General features: G+C 51.7%; 2 protein-coding genes across 3 annotated transcripts; one reads left to right on the top strand and one right to left on the bottom strand.

Annotated features, from left to right (window-relative positions):
• Positions 1-1,659: 1,659 nt before the first annotated feature.
• LOC144713792 (uncharacterized) lies at positions 1,660-12,263 on the bottom strand. The gene is made up of 8 exons (XM_078588483.1): positions 12,097-12,263; positions 11,769-11,927; positions 11,504-11,696; positions 3,367-3,440; positions 3,128-3,277; positions 2,738-3,023; positions 2,416-2,649; positions 1,660-2,342 (listed from the first exon to the last, which is right to left on the bottom strand). The coding sequence occupies exons 3-8, from the start codon at positions 11,648-11,650 to the stop codon at positions 1,998-2,000; spliced, it is 1,236 nt and encodes a 411-aa protein (XP_078444609.1). The 5' UTR covers positions 11,651-11,696; positions 11,769-11,927; positions 12,097-12,263; the 3' UTR covers positions 1,660-1,997.
• Positions 12,264-12,489: 226 nt separating this feature from the next.
• Positions 12,490-16,848, top strand: EMB1138 (DEAD box RNA helicase (RH3)). Of its 2 annotated transcripts, none has more exons than XM_078588424.1 (8): positions 12,490-13,020; positions 13,117-13,253; positions 14,421-14,835; positions 14,926-15,627; positions 15,726-15,872; positions 15,963-16,058; positions 16,145-16,476; positions 16,554-16,848. In XM_078588424.1, exons 1-8 carry the CDS (start codon positions 12,601-12,603, stop codon positions 16,588-16,590), a joined length of 2,286 nt encoding a protein of 761 aa, XP_078444550.1. In that variant the 5' UTR covers positions 12,490-12,600; the 3' UTR covers positions 16,591-16,848. The 2 variants fall into 2 exon arrangements, with proteins under 2 accessions (XP_078444550.1, XP_078444545.1); XM_078588419.1 differs by having other exon boundaries at positions 12,491-13,020; positions 16,551-16,848.
• The last annotated feature ends 29 nt before the right edge of the window (positions 16,849-16,877 follow it).

The raw sequence follows: 16,877 nt of genomic DNA, 5'->3' as shown, positions 1-16,877 counted from the left end.
ATCAACCTTCTTCTTATGATATTCAATAATCTGATCCAGCAATGGTCAGGTTGTTATCAAATGAAAATATCTAACTCTGATCAAAGTTTGATCATAATCTGATCAGATTTTATACAAGGTAAGCCTGCAAGCAAGTGATAGGTCTGCTTCTGATGATGTGCCAGCCTTATAAAACAACGGACCATATTCTGATCATAATAAGATGTTTGATTCTGATAAAAATTTGAGCACAATCTGATTATATTATATATCAGGTCTAGATCACGTTGATCAATAAGTGATCGACCTAGATCTGATGACACACTAGAATATCACAAGACGATGGTCCAAATAATGATCAAAATAAGATTTCTGAATCTGAGAAGAATCTGATCTCTCTCTGATCATATTTTTTGTCGATGATGAAGCACTCCTATCATCAAGTGATCCACTTGCTTTATATGACATACCATGAACCTTCAAATGTTTGAGGACTTGTTATGATAGCCAGGGGTTCAAACTCAATAAGAACATTATTTTGTATATTTTTAAACAAGTTACTCTGGCTTGGTATGAAAAACTATTGTAACTCTTTTTTTAGACATGATTATATAATGAGAAACATGGATCCTAAAATTTGAGTAGTCAGAAGTATCATAACATTACATAATAATGCCATTGCTATGAATTTTGGGTTTAAATAGCAAATAATTATGCATTGAATCCTCCATCTTTATGCATTTTTGTATTCGTAGTAGGTAACTTCTTGACATTGATACAACATAATTTGAAATGATTTTTGTAGAGAAAATTACAGACAGTTTTACTAAAAAAAGGTGATATTTAGTTCAAATGTAAATATTTTAACACCAATAGCATATATTTTATCTTACACTTTATAAGAACAAACATACTTTATTCACAATTATATTTTTTGAATATGATCTCACAAAGTCCATTACTTTCAGTTACATATTTCATGCAACCCCAATAGAAATTGTGACTCTATCCCCACTGTTGTGTTTGAGGGAGAACTATTTACATCGTTGGCTTTTCTACTTTTTCAGTTATGTAGTACTATTATTTATTTGTCATATGTATCTGAATTCAACAAGCAGGAAAATCACAAATTTTCAATGGATTCCCATGGATAAGTTGCTATATATTTGTCATAGCAGAATCCTCGACATAAAAATTCTGTGGACTAGTGGCTTGACAAACTGAACTAGTAGAATGGGTGAGATGTTGGATCTTAATATGGGGATACACACAATGTGCTGTATATCATGGTTATTATTGCAAGTTTTTATCCCATTTAATGTGGTTTTATAAGGACGGGATTAAGGCATAATATGATCATGTTGCTATGGTTGCACATTTGTAAAAACCGGATCAGTTACATAACCGTAATGGGTGGTTTTGTAAACTGATGCCCATGAAAGGCCTATAAAAGTATGGTTGTGGTCCCTGAATCATGCAAGTATGAGAGACCCTCCAGACCCCATTTGCAGATGAGGATTCAGTCTCCCCTGCATTGATTCAGAAGATCCACTCCAATCCATTCAAAGGAAATGGAAAACGGTATGCTTCCGCTAACGAATTTTTCTATCATGAGAAACTACTTGGAAGATTTGGCCGCTACCAATCAAAATCACAAATGATTAGTGGAATATAGCGTGGTAGAACAAAGAACATGAGAGCCAGTTGCCACTACAAAATAATGTATTGACAAGTATAGGAATGGAGTGCAGTAAAAGGAAGAGAAAATGCGGATGGTAGGTGGGGGTCATCTCATCCCCAAACTATCACACCTGAAAAGCTCAGGGAGCTGCAAAATGTACAGCGCCAGAACTACCCAACTTTGTATTATCATCATTACCACCACCACCACCACCATCATCAGCAGCAGCATTGTCACCCTTAGCATCATCATCAGTCATCCTTGTCATTACCATCATCATTACCCTGATCATCATCAGTCAGCCTTGTCATTACCATGCCATTGCCATAAGTTGGCATCATTTTCTGTTGGTGTCTGCAGGGACGTGGGTTGGGCTGGCGGAGGGGGCAGCACCAGGGCCACTGAGATCAAGGAGGATGGAGAGGTCATAGGGCTGGGCGGCAGAGGAGGAGGCGTCGACGACAAGGGAGGAGGACATGCTCTCTGCTCGGTGTGGGGTGTTTGATCCTGACGTGGACAGGCTAGAACTGGCTGAAAGCACCGGCTGTCCTGGGTGCCGGTTCCTCCTGACGGACTCCATCTCCTGCCCTGTTGGCACAAATGTCCGGCTCCGGTACTTTCTTGCACTCTCCTCCCCTTCACTCATGTTGTGCAGCACATACTCGTGGTATGTAGGAGCGAACTGGTGAGTGCATGCAACAAACAATTCAGTAGGCAAATAATTGAATAATCAAAGAGACAAGCAAACAACCCACCTGGTGGACGGTGTCGTGGTAAAAGTCATTGAACATGAGGGCATGTGCGAGGCTTGCCGTGAATCCCGCCGATGCGCCGACATTGGCGCCGGCATACTCTTTGTAGGGAAAGGCATACAGGTGACCCACTGCCGCTGCCAGCATCTCCACGCACAGAATCAGGTTCTGCATGTCTGCTGCCTCTTCCGCTCCGTCTATTAACCCTGACTTGGCCGTCAGGAACACCAGCACGCCCTGTTCCACCACAATAGATAAACAGGTGATGCATCCATTCATGCATGCACAGATCATAGATGTATGTCATGCCTGGAAGTGTATGTACCTGCCAGTAGGTGAGGAAGATCACGGACTTGATGAGGAGGAACTTGGGGACAGGGTTGAAGGGCCGGAGAAGGTCTCGGCAGGCAAAGTAGAAGAGAGCGAGGGCATACAGGGCCATGGAGTAAGACACGGTGTAGATGAGGGTAATGTACAGGTATGCCTGGTTCACACTGAAATTCCCATCCTTGTACTTGCCCTTTGCGTACAGAATGAAGGTGATGGCCACCAGGATGGGCTTCAGAATCACAAACTGCAGGCAACCTTGCTTGCACTTCCGAATGAACCGCCTGGTCGATAAGCACGATGAGGATAATGATGATGATGATGATGATGATGATGATGATGATGATGATGATGATGATGATGATACTGATGACATGGATGAACGTACCCATCGAGAGGTATGGCGGGAAAGCAGCATGTCATCAAGCACCAAGATGGCTTCAAAACCTGGCCATTCAGGCTTATGACCACAGCCCCAGGTCCCCCAACCCACGCTAAGCAAAGAGAAAGGAAATTGTAGATAACCCACGCTTCATAGCTGAAACATTGAGGATAATATTTTAGAGAAAAATATAGAAAATTTTGCTTGAATAAGATGCTGAGAGGATAGCAGTCATTACAACTCACATTTCCCGAATTGAATCAAAATAGATGGACTTCTCATTCAGTACGAGGGATAGAAAGGACATCAACGCAAAAACCTGAAACAATCAAAGCAGATGGATGTTACAGGCTGCCGATCCTGAAAGATATTACATGGAAAGTCACACACGAGAACCGCAAACAGGGGTCACATTGAAAAAATATTCATTCAAACTTTCTGGATAAGAAACAACGGGGCATATTTAATAAGTAAAATCTTAGCCAATTTATTAGAGAATGGAATAATAATAAACTCATTTCTGATCCCTTAGAATCAAAAGAGAAAAGAAAGAAAAATAATTTGAATTTGTGGCATTTAATGCACATAGATTCTCAACACAACGCAAGAAGATTTTAAAAATTCTACGCCACATTTTATTCCAAAAAGATATTTCATTATCACTCCACAACCGTTATCCATCTGATAAAAGACCATATCGTACCACTAGAGGAAAAGGTGATGATAATCGGTTAATATGTAACCCAGCTGCCTGGCTAATGTATCATTCACCAACACAACCCACAGGATGCAAATCTTTTCCAGTTTAAATCGGAAAGAATGGAACTACAGTTCAGCAAAAGAGAGCTAGAAATAAGTAAATACATTACATAGTGCGACAGAGAGGTCAGAGAAAGGAGAGAGATGAGAGACGAAAGAGACATAGAAGGAACTGGCGCGCGGACTACAGCAACTTCACTCCTCGCAAACAGAAATGGAGAGTGAACTTTTACTTGGAGATATAAGTGGATAATTCATTTTCCTTTCTCCCTATATCTGGGTCCCAAAAAATATAGATGAAAAACGGAAACGGAAATGCAAAATGACTACAATACTGCTAACGCATATGAAGTTATAACATAATCTTTGTACAGTGTCTATGGGTGCAGTTCTGATGAAGAACAAAAGTAATGCTCACTTCGAAAGATTAGACAAATGTCAAGTACGTACATGAACTGCATACTTTTGTTTGAGGAAAAATAAACAGCATAATTGTTAGTTAAGTGCTTATCCTCCTCTTGGGCCCTATTCTATAAGCCCTTTAGGAGCTCTTATTTCCTCTCTCTCATAGGGTATAAATACCCCAATGTAAGCCACTTACTTTCTTATGTCAATCTATTCTCTCATTTCTCAACCTCCATCGACCCTTCTTCTCCTCCAAACTCTCTAGGGTTTGTCATGGTATCAGAGCTCTAGGGCTCCTGATCTTCCCTCTCCTCTCTAGGGTTTGACATCACCCTTTAGGGTTTGAGATCCCCTTGATCTCACCCTCCCTCCCTCCTCGCAGCAGCCTCCTCGCAGCCAGCACAGCCGCGCAGCAGCCAGCCGCGCGACCAGCCGCCGCGCGACCAGCCGCCGCGCGACCAGCCAGCAGCGCAGCAGCCAGCCGCCGCGTGACCAGCCAGCCGCACAGCAGCAAGCCGCGCAGCAGCAAGCCGCGCGACCAGCCGCGCGCACAGCCAGCCGCGCGACCAGCCAGCAGCGCAGCAGCCAGCCGCCCGCGACCAGCCAGCCGCACAGCAGCAAGCGGCGCAGCAGCAAGCCGCCGCGACCAGCCAGCCGCACAGCAGCAAGCCGCCGCGCGGCCGGCTCAGCAGCCAGCACAGCCGCGCAGCAGCCAGCCGCGCGCCCCGCCGCCGCGCCCAGCCAGCCGCCGCGCGACCAGCCAGCAGCGCAGCAGCCAGCCGCCGAGCGACCAGCCAGCCGCACAGCAGCAAAGCCGCCGTGCAGCCCGCTCAGCCGCGCAGCCAGCCGCGCAGCCCGCAGCGCAGTCAGCCGCGCAGCCAGCCGCACAGCCAGCCGTGCAGCCAGCCGCACAGCCAGCCGCACAGCCAGCCGCACAGCCAGCCGCGCAGCCAGCCGCACAGCCAGCCGCGCAGCCAGCCGCACAGCCAGTCGCGCAGCCAGCCGCGCAGTCAGCCGCGCAGCCAGCCTCACAGCCAGCCGCACAGCAAGCCGCAGCCAGTCAGTTGCTGTGAAGGTCAACTGTGGCGAAGAGCAGCCGCCGCCGCCGCCGCCGCCCCCCCAGTTTTTTTTCTTGAGGAAACCATGCCTTACACAGAGACCGACTTTGCGGAGAAGCCGCTCTCCTACAAGATCACTCATCCGTTGCCTCTGGTCCCGGAATCAACTCTTCTCCGCGGCCCGAATCTTCTGCAGTGGTCTCGCTTCATCGAGACCACCCTCAAATCCCGTCAACTGTACAAGCACTGCACCGAGCATCCCTTGACCGCCGATCACCCTCACTATGCGGCTTGGGACGCCGAGGAGCAGTTCATTCTTGGGTGGCTGTCCACGTTCACATTGGCCCCCGATTTCCGCGACCGCTTTCCCCATCAGAAAACGGTCAAAGGGTTTTGGGACCAAGCCACGAAATTTTGCGGGCGGGAGAATGATTGGTGGCGCATCTACGCCCTCGCTGCTCAAGCTTCCAACCTGAAACAGGGCTCTCTGTCGATCTCCGATTATGCTCTCGCACACAAGAAGGCGAGGGATGAAGTGGACCACTACCTGCCAACGGACGACCCCACGTGCAAGACCTATCAGAACATGCTTATCCTGCGCATCATGGGGTTTCTCAACGGCCTAAACCGGGAATATGAGGCCATTCGTCGTCGGGCCCTGCACAACAAAGATGGCCCTCCGGATCTCGAGACGTTGGTTCAGGAGCTCCAGGAGGAAGAGAGTCATCTCCTTCTCCATGGGACTCCCACCTCCGACCCGGCTGAGTCCTCTGCGCTTCTGGCAGCACCTGCTGCCGCTGCTGGGCAGTCCTCGGCCCTCTTACCGACTGCGGCAGCCGCTGCCCGCCCTGCAAAAACACCCGTCTGCACCTATTGCGGGAAGCCGGGCCACTGGAAGAACAAGTGCACTAAACGTCTCAACGACTGGCGAAAGATGAAAGAGGCGGACAGCAAGGCCATGTTGGCCCAATCTGAATCTTCCCCGGCCCGAGCACGCCTACCACGGCTCTGGACAGCATCCAAGCCGAGCTTGCCCGGCTCCGTGATCAGGTGGCAGCCATGCAGCCTTCTTCGACCGCCTACTTCGCACATTTGCGTGCGTCTTCCTCCCCTGCCGACACTTGGTATTGCGGCCATACGGCGTTTCACTCGCGGTCGACGGGACACGACTTGGGTGCTTGACTGGGGCCACTGAGCACATGACCCCTCAACACTCGGTTCGTCTCACGTCCGGCATAGTGGTGCACGCACTGTTCTCACGGCCGGGGTGGACGACTACGTGGCTGGAATCGGGCAGTCTATGTGGACGGCCTTGGTGGTCCGCAACGCCCTCCACGTTCCCGACCTGCGGGCTGTACTTCTGTCACCACAACGCTTGTTGATGCCGCCCAGTGCTCATTTCATCTCCAACCTGACGGCATGTTTCTGTCTGACAAGGTCGGCCGGACTACACGGATTAGGCGGAGAACGGGCTGCTGTTGCTGGATGATGGGGACGGTCGCAGTGCTTCGCGGTGCACCGGACACTTCGGACGGGGCCGAGCAGCGGTGGGGACGACTCCTGATGACGCACCAGCGCTGGGCCACCCGCCTTTGCGACTCTTCACCGTCTTTCCCTGAATTATGTTCTGGCTTGGACCTTAAGACCTTGGTGTGTGACGCTTGTCAGTTGGCGGCATCGCCGTTCTTCCTTCACTCCGCCTCGGCTCACACATCTGTCCCGCTGTTCCGGTGCATAGCGGCGTGGGGACCTGCCCGAAACCTAGCTTGAAAGGTCATCGGTACTTCCTTCTACTTGTGGGCGAGGCAACTCGCTATATGTGGGTCTACCTCCTCACCGCGCGAAGTCGGAAGTTGCGCAGAATGTCCGTCATTTTTGTGCGATGGTGGCGACGCAGTTTGGTCGGGGTATCCAGCGGTTTCGCTCGGATAATGCCCGCGACTTCTTCAACAACGACCTCGACGCCTTCTTCGCCGACCGGGGGATCCTCCACGAATCTTCATGCCCTGCCACCCCGGAGCAGAACGGACTAGCCGAACGTCGCATCGGCTATGTCACCTCGACGGCCCGGACGCTCCTTATCGACGCCAAGGCCCCGTGGCCGTATTGGGGCGATGCCGTTCTGACGAGCACCCATCTCGTCAATCGCATTCCCACCCAGCTGTTGGCGTTCTCTACCCCCCTGGACCGGCTGAGCGCGGCCTTCCCCGACACGTGCCTGCGGACGGGTCTCTTGCCACGGATATTCGGCTGCACGGCATATGTCCACGACACGTCTCCGGGCCGGACAAAGCTTGACACTCGTGCTGTTCGGTGCGTCTTCGTTGGGTACTCCTCTCTTCAGAAGGGGTATCGGTGCTACCATCCGCCGTCTCGGCGATACTTCATCTCGGCAAATGTCACCTTTGCCGAGCATGAACCCTATTTTGGGGACCACTCTTCCTCATCCCGCCTCCCGTTGGATGAGGCTCCCTCGGCTCCCCACTTGGGGCCCGTTCCTCTCTTGGAGTCCACCGCTCCCGCATCTTCTTCCTCCTTCCATGATCCCTCTCCCTTTGATTCTTCTCCGTCGGTGACCCCCGAGGGGCCTTTGGACGTGCTGTCCTCCCCATCTTCGCTTCCCGCCATCCGGCATGCTCCTCCTCTTCCTCCTTCCTCCGATCAGTCCCCTCTCGAGTCATCCTCCTCGCTTCCCGTTGCGCCTCCTCCCCTTGATGACCCTTTCCTTCCCTCCCATGACGAGTCTTCTTCCCCTGCTCCGTCATCTGATTCTCCCGTGGAGGTTTCTCGTCCTCCCCCCGAGGACTCCCCCTCCCCCACTGCTTCCGCTCATCTTCCGTTGGCCGAGCCATCCTCAACCTCTCTCGACGATGACGACCAGTTGGGATGGCCCATTGCCCTCCGGAAAGGGGTTCGTCAGTGCACTCAGACGCCCCGTTATCCTCTTTCGCATTTTCTTTCCTTCGACCGGCTGAGTACTCCCTACCGGCTGTTTCTTGCTCGCATCGAGTCAGATCCCATCCCTCGCCGCTTAGCCGATGCTATCGCTTTTTCTTAATTGGAAAGCGGCGATGGACGAGGAGATGCAGTCTCTACTCCGAAACCGCACTTGGAACATCGTCCCCCTCCCTCTTGGCAAGCGGGCGGTGGATTGCAAGTGGGTCCACACCAAGAAGCATCATGCGGATGGCACCCTTGAGCGCTACAAGTCTCGACTTGTGGCTCGCGGGTTCACCCAGTCTTACGGAGTGGACTACTTCGAGACGTTCTCACCTGTGGCGAAGATGGAGACCGTTCGCCTCCTCCTGGCCCTCGCGGCTCACTTCCGGTGGGCTATCCGACAGTTCGACGTCAAGAACGCCTTCTTGCATGGCGACTTGACGGAGGAGGTGTACATGCAGCAGCCGCCGGGTTACTCTCTCGGCCCCCCTGGCCACGTCTGCCGACTGCGGAAGTCCCTTTATGGACTAAAGCAGTCTCCCGCGCATGGTTCGCCGGTTTTCCGCTGTTCTGAAAGCCGAAGGGTACACTCAGAGCAACGGAGATGCCACTTTGTTCTTCCGCCACCGTCCGACCGGGATCTCCATCCTTGCTGTGTACGTCGACGACATCCTCATCACGGGATCAGATGCTGCTGAAGCCGTTCGTCTTAGCACCGCCCTGGCCAAGGAATTTGAGATCAAGGCCCTTGGCCTTCTCCGATATTTCCTCGGCCTTGAGGTGGCGTACTCCTCACGGGGCCTCTTTGTTTCACAGCAGAAATACGCCGTCGACTTGCTGACTTTGACAGGAATGACCGGGTGTGCGCCAGTGAGCACTCCTATCGACCCCAACGTCAAGTTGGGCAAGGGCGAGGACTCTCCTTTGACAAATGCTCACCGCTATCAGCAGTTGGTGGGCAAACTCCTCTACCTGACTCACACTCGGCCCGACATTGCATTCGCGGTCAACCTGCTCAGTCAGTTCATGCACTCACCGAGGGAGATCCACAGTCAAGCCGCCCACCGGGTACTTTCGTATCTCAAGGGCTGCCCGGGCAAGGGACTCCTCTTCCCTCATAGCTCGGACAAGACGGTAAGGTGTACACCGATGCCGATTTTGCTGGCTCCGTTGTGGATTGTCGGTCTACCACGGGGTACTGCACGTTCGTTCTTGGCAGCCTCGTCAGCTGGAAAAGTAGCAAGCAGGACAAGGTGTCCCGCTCCAGTGCCGAGGCCGAATTTCGTGCTCTTGCTGATGGGGCAGCCGAGGGACAGTGGATCCACAACATCCTCGCCGATCTTCACGTGAAGTATGTGGGACCAATCCACTTCCTCTGTGACAACAAATCCACTATCGCCTTGGCCAAGAACCCCGGACAGCAAGGGCGCATCAAGCACATGGAGCGCAACCGCTATTTCTTCAAGGAACGTATGGACGAGGGCCTCTTCGACCTCGAATACGTCTCCTCTGCTGACCAGGCAGCGGATGTCCTCACCAAGGGACTATCCCGGCCGCTGCTTCAACGTGCTTTATCCAAGCTCAATATGGACGACATCCATACTTCGCTTGCGGGGGGGTGTTAGTTAAGTGCTTATCCTCCTCTTGGGCCCTATTCTATAAGCCCTTTAGGAGCTCTTATTTCCTCTCTCTCATAGGGTATAAATACCCCAATGTAAGCCACTTACTTTCTTATGTCAATCTATTCTCTCATTTCTCAACCTCCATCGACCCTTCTTCTCCTCCAAACTCTCTAGGGTTTGTCAATAATAATTAAATTCGGACAATAAGAAAGAGCAAAATGAGTCAAAGAAGTAATCTTCCTCTTTCAGTAAACGAAGGGGGTATATATACTCTTGTTAATACAAGAAATGGTTAGTAGCGTTTCCCGCCCAAAGAAGATTGCATCACTATCTTACATCACGTCAGGAAACGGATAAATGAAGTTAGTTAATGTTAAGAGTAAAAATATTCTTTCATATTTCCGTTTTCCTGCATTTCCGTTCTTACTGTTTTTCACTGCCTTTGGATTTGACCATAACTTGTAATATCAGGCTCAGGTTTTATAAGATCCGATAATGCAATTTAAATAGGCACTTGGTGCGCTAAATGAAATCACGGGCGTTTACCCTAATTCTTAACAGTCGACTGCGTTTTCTTCTTTTCTCAACATCCTCTATCTGAGGCTGTTCTATAATTAATCGGGCTTCTGTTGCTGCGGCCTCTACAAACATGCCACGCCTCTATTACTAAATCTTGCTGTGTCTCTATGACGAAATGTTTTGTTCACCAACTCAAAGTCTTCCTACAGTTAATCTTGCCACAATTTGACTTGTTGAATCTTCCCCCTTCAAAAGCTAAATCACAACATTCTTCCAGAAAAAAAATTAAGGTGCCACAGAAGACTAATAAAAGTGAACTGTAACCGTGTCAGTTTCTCTGAAGGTCACCAGAGGAAATTATAATCATTTAGAACGACGAAGATATTCACTTAGCTGACATTCCATAGACATACTTTATGATGCGGTGCTGCTTAATAGACACTCACTAGTCAAATTGTTCAATTCAATTAATCTATAGACAGACCGGGAGCGGACAATTGTTCTTTTTTCCCTTTAAGTTGATTTATCCACCTTATTTGCCCCTCGATTCCGGTTAAAAGACAGGTTTTGTCCTCACTACCATTGTCTAGCATCTATTACAAAATTTGAGTAGATCGTCAAAAAAGTTGGCAAAAGTAAGCATAGCGTTTGTCTCTCATAAGTCTCGGCGGCAGTAATGGAAAATTAAAGTTTGCAACCTGGTTTGGTTGGCCAAAAGCAAAATATCACCTATTACTCATAGATTCTCTTCGATGAATCCCCCAAAGTAGGGGGACGAACAATCGGGCGACGATTTGTCCAATTATGATTTCACATATAAAAAACCAAAAAAAGAAAAGCTTTCGACAAGGAATGGTGCATTACACGATGTGTTTTATAGCAGCGATGTAGGTAGGGGACACGTTTATTTAGAAAAAATCCCTACATCGCATAATTCTAGAAAAATGGCAACAAAAATTGTGATTAGCGTCAAGCATGCGGTCAACGTAAACGAACTAGGTTCGAAATCCATATGTACAGAAGTTGGAATTTAACTCGTCCTTGGAGCCAAAAACACAAAACGTAGAGACGGGCCTTACCGGAACCATGAAGATGATGCGGACGATATAGCGCTGATAAGACGGCTCAGTGTAATTCAAGAGGTGCCGATATATGTGTAACAATGCCAAGGCAATTGCTCCGACGGAGCACGGCAATGCAATGAGAATGTAATATACTGGTGCCATTGAAGGCCCCCGCCCAATTCCACAAACACGACGACGAGGACGACAGCTGCAGAAGAACGAGTGGATCACTTGAAACATCAGACCGACCATCGGAAAGGCCGCAAGACGGTGTTTTTACCTCGTCAGAAGCTTATCGAGCGCCGGCAATCATCAGCCGACACAATTAGGCATCCAGTCCGCAGTGATCACGACCAAGTGTTGCCGGGATCAAAGCCCAGGCACGCTTCTGATGCCCGGACCAAATCCGAAGGAATTAAACCCTAACGCGGCGTAATCCCTGCGGAGAAGGGAACAAAAATATCAGAGCAGACACCGGACGAGGCAAACCTCCAGATCAAAACCGGCAAAAGCGAGACTAGGAGATGATCAGCTCATAAGAGATCAGGAGATGCGCACCAAAAAAAAAAAACTATAAGAAAAACAAATCTCCTCCTTTCAATGTTGACCTTCGCAGAGGCGATAGATTCCTCGGATTCCTGGAAGAACGAGCTCACCGCCGGCGGCGAGATTTGCTTCTTTCCTCGTCGGCGCCTTCTTCAGAAATCCGACCGCGTCGTCCAACTTTCCGCACTCCTCTTCCTCCGACAGCTGGTGGAGAGAGGAAGTAAGAAGAAAGATCGAGTTTGCGAGAGTGTTCATCTACAAATATATATATGTCCAGCTCATCAACAGCCGTCTGAAGGTGGGTGGGTCCCGCCAGAGGGAGTGGGCCACTGGGCCTGGGCCGAGGGGTGCAGGCCCAATAAGAGGCCCAATAAGAAGGGTTGAGGCAGGGGAAGGGGGCGAGGTGGATATTTTGGAGGCCACACAAAAGGCCAAGGCTGGCGAGCCTTATCAAGTATCTTCTTCCTCTTCTCCTTCCTCATCCACTTCTCCTCTTCTTCTGCTCGTCCCCCTAAACCCTCGCTCGCCTCTCTCCTCCCCCTTCCTCCGAGCCCGAGTCGGAGGCCATGTCGTCCGTCGTGGGAGTCTCCTCTCTGCTCCAGTCCGCGCCCACCGAGAGGGCCCTCGCCCGCGCCGCGGCGGCTGCGCCCACGGCCCCGCCGACTTGCTGCTTCGCCAGGACCGCCAGAAAGGGCCGGGCGCTCGTCGCCGCGGCCATCGCCACGCCCAACTCGGTGCTCAGCGAGGAGGCCTTCAAGGGCTTCCATGGCCGCTCCGTCGCGAGGTCGAGCGACTCGGAGGAGGAGGACGACCACGAGGGCCTCGAATTTGAGGATGACGAGGACGCGGAGGAGGAGGAGGAGGGGTATGCTTTGGAGGCACAGGCCGCGAGTTCCGACGAGCTCGCCATCTCCAGCCTCGGCCTGCCGCAGCAGCTGGTGGATTCTCTCCACAAGCGCGGGATAAACCGCCTCTTCCCCATTCAGGTTGGTGTTCGCTGAGGGCGAGGTGGATGTGATGGAAGATGAAAATTTTTTTCTAGGGTTTCGCTGATTTGTGGTATTTCTGTGGGTTGAATCTAGAGGGCCGTCTTGGAGCCCGCGCTAGAGGGCCGAGATATCATCGCTCGGGCCAAGACTGGCACGGGGAAGACCCTCGCCTTTGGAATTCCCATCATCAAGAAGCTCACCCTCGATGAAGACGGAGGCAGTTTCTCCAGGTTTGCCTTAAGCCTCCACTCTCTCTATCTCTCTCTGTTTCTCTTTCCCTATCTCTAGCCCTATCCCTATTTCTCTCTCCATCTCTATCTCTTATATGCCTATTTCTCTCTCTAAAAATGTCTATCGCTATCTCTACTCCTCTACATCTCTATATCTGTCTCTCTTTCTCTGTTTGTCTCTTTATATATCTCTCTCTTCTATATCCTCTTCCTCTGTGTTTATCTAAATCTTTATATGTATCTCTTTGTCTATATCTATCTCTTCCTATTTCTATGTCTATGCCTATGATTATGTGTATCTCTATGTCTATGTCCATGTCTATCTTTTTCTCCTATATGTCCATATCTATCTCTATCTTTCTCTTCTATGCCTATATCTATCTCTATCTCTTTCTCTTCAATGTCTATATCTATGTCTATCTCATCTATCTCTATCTCTATCTCTATCTCTATCTCTATATCTATCTCATCTATCTCTATCTCCGTCTCTTCTATATCATCTATATCTATCTCCATCTCTTCTATCTCATCTATCTCTATCTCTATCACTTCTATGTCATCTATCTTTACATCTATTTCATATATCTTTTTCTCTTCAATCTCTATTCTATTACCATCTCTTCAATCCTTATCGCTATATCTATTCCATCTCCTCTATCCCTATCTCTATAGCTATTCTCATCTCTCTCTCTTTTTTTTAAAAGAATCTCTATCAATATCTATTTCCATATCTATCTCTATCAATATGTATTTCCATATCTATCTCATCTATCTCCTCTATCTATGTTTATTTCCATCTCTATCTCTTCTATCTATATATCTATTCCATCTCCATCTCCATCTAAATCTCTCCTCTCTCTTTTATCTCTATATCTACTCCATCTCCATCTTCATCTAAATTTCTTCTCTCTCTTCTATCTCTATAGCTATTCCATCTCCATCGAAATCTATTTTATCACTCTATCCATCTCTAGTATGTCCATGCCTATCTCTAATCTAGTCTACATCTCTGCTATGTCTCTATATCTATAGTCTGCATCTGTCTCAATCTCCGTGCGCATATATCCATCCATTTCTTCTTCTTCTTCTTCTTCTTCTTCTTCTTCTTCTTCTTTTAATGTGCGTGTGTGTGTGCGTGACTGGGTGTGTGTGTTGGGGGGGTTGCAGGAGGTCGAAGAGGGTGGCGCGGCTGCTGGTGCTGGCGCCGACGCGGGAGCTGGCGAAGCAGGTGGAGAAGGAGATCAAGGAGTCGGCGCCCTACCTGAGCACGGTGTGCGTCTACGGCGGCGTCTCCTACAACCTCCAGCAGAACGCCATCTCGCGCGGCGTCGACGTCGTCGTCGGCACGCCCGGCCGCATCATCGACCTGGTCAACAGCAGCACCCTCAAGCTCGGCGAGGTGCAGTACCTCGTCCTCGACGAGGCCGACCAGATGCTCGCCGTCGGCTTCGAGGAGGACGTCGAGGTCATCCTCGACCAGCTCCCTCAGCAGCGCCAGAGCATGCTCTTCTCCGCCACCATGCCCGGCTGGGTCCGCAAGCTCGCCCGCAAGTACCTCAACAACCCTCTCACCATCGACCTGGTGAGTGAGCGAGTGAGCGAGTGAGTGAGGCCCCCCTAGGATTTGGGGCAAGATTTCATCTTCTTGTTGTTGTTGTTGTGGTTGCACCAGGTGGGAGACGAGGAGGAGAAGCTGGCGGAGGGGATCAAGCTGTTCGCGGTGCCGACGACGTCGACGTCGAAGCGGACCATCCTGAGCGACCTGATCACGGTGTACGCCAAGGGCGGGAAGACGATCGTGTTCACGCAGACGAAGAGGGACGCGGACGAGGTGTCGACGGCGCTGACGAACAGCATCACGTCGGAGGCGCTGCACGGAGACATCTCGCAGTACCAGCGGGAGAGGACCCTCAACAACTTCCGCGCCGGCAAGTTCACCGTCCTCGTCGCCACCGACGTGGCCGCGCGCGGCCTCGACATCCCCAACGTCGACCTCATCATCCACTTCGAGCTGCCCAACGACCCCGAGACCTTCGTGCACCGCTCCGGCCGGACGGGCCGCGCCGGCAAGGAGGGCACGGCCATCCTCATGTTCACCGGCAGCCAGCGCCGCACCATCAAGTCGCTCGAGCGCGACGTCGGCTGCCGCTTCGAGTTCATCAGCCCGCCCGTCATGCAGGACGTGCTCGAGTCCTCCGCCGAGCAGGTCGCCGCCACGCTCGAGGGCGTCCACGACGAGTCCATCAAGTTCTTCCTCCCCTCCGCCGAGAGGCTGCTGCAGGACCGCGGCGCCACCGCCCTCGCCGCCGCGCTCGCCCATCTCAGCGGCTTCTCCCGCCCTCCCTCTGCCCGCTCTCTCATCAGCCACGAGCAGGCATCGTCCCCATCTCCCCCTCTCTCTCTCTCTCTCTCTCTCTCTCTCTCTCTCCCCCCTTCTCTTTCCCTCTGACGAGTGACGACCTCGTTTCGCAGGGATGGGTGACGCTGCAGCTGACCCGCGACCCCGGGCACTCCAGAGGAGGCTACTTCTCGCCGAGGTCGGTCACCGGCTTCCTCTCCGACGTCTCCTCCGCCGCTGCCGACGAGGTCGGGAAGATCTACATGGTCGCCGACGACAAGGTCCGTAACATACATACCCACAGATCTCTCTGGGCTTCTTCCTCATCTGGGTTTTCCGTCGTCCGTCCCTTACCCCCGCTCGATTCGCAGGTGCAAGCCGCTGTGTTCGATCTGCCGGAGGAGATGGCCAGGGATCTGCTGAGCAAGCAGCTGCCCCCCGGCAACACCCTCGCCAAGGTCACCAAGGTAAAAAGCAGCGCTCTTTCTTCTGATTTAACTGAAGAGATTAGTTTGGAAAATCTTAAATTTCTGGCCTCTTCCTTGCGAGGCAGATGCCGACCCTCCAAGACGACGCTCCCGCGAGCGACAACTACGGCCGGTTCTCGAGCCGGCGGGGCGGGAGAGACAGCCGGGGCTCGTCTAGGGGCGGCGGCAGTGGCGGCGGCTCCCGAGGCTGGGGCGGCCGCGGCGGCGACGACGACGACGGCTTCCGACGCGGACGCTCCGGCTCGAGATCGGGCGGCGGCGACAGCTGGTCCAAGAAGCCCCGCGGCGGCGGCAGCAGCGGCGGCGGCGGCGGCGATGATTGGTTGATCGGTGGCAGCAGCGGCCGGCGCGGGGGCAGCCGACCGCCGCCGTTCGGAGGCAGGGGAAGCGGCGGCAGGTGATGACATTATCCATCTCTGTGATCACATTTCTATTTCGCTTGTTTTCTGACGCCGGAGGGGGGCTCCGCAGCAGGGACAGAGGAAGCCGCTACGGAGGCGGCGGCTTCTGAGCGGCGCGACCGGCACCGGGCCAGGCGACTTCTGGGCTTCCCCCCTCGTCTCGGGAGCAGGAGATTGAGCAAGCGAACATGATAAAATATCCGAAGGAAAGGGGGGGGGGAGGAGGACGAAGGTACGCTCCGTCGCCGGCTCTTCATCGGGCTGGGACCTTCCTGCGCTCGCCGGCGCCGCCATGGCCGCCGAACTCGGTTTTGATATGTTAGATTCGACCTAGGCTGATTGATATGCACCCGCCACCTTTTCTTTTTCGCCTTATTTTTTCGATTGCTGCGCGTAT

This window comes from Wolffia australiana, chromosome 1 (genome assembly GCF_029677425.1).
Source record: "Wolffia australiana isolate 7733 chromosome 1, ASM2967742v1".
Taxonomy (NCBI): Eukaryota; Viridiplantae; Streptophyta; class Magnoliopsida; order Alismatales; family Araceae; genus Wolffia; species Wolffia australiana.
Note: the sequence above shows the minus strand (reverse complement) of the source record. Positions and strands in the feature narration are given on the sequence as shown.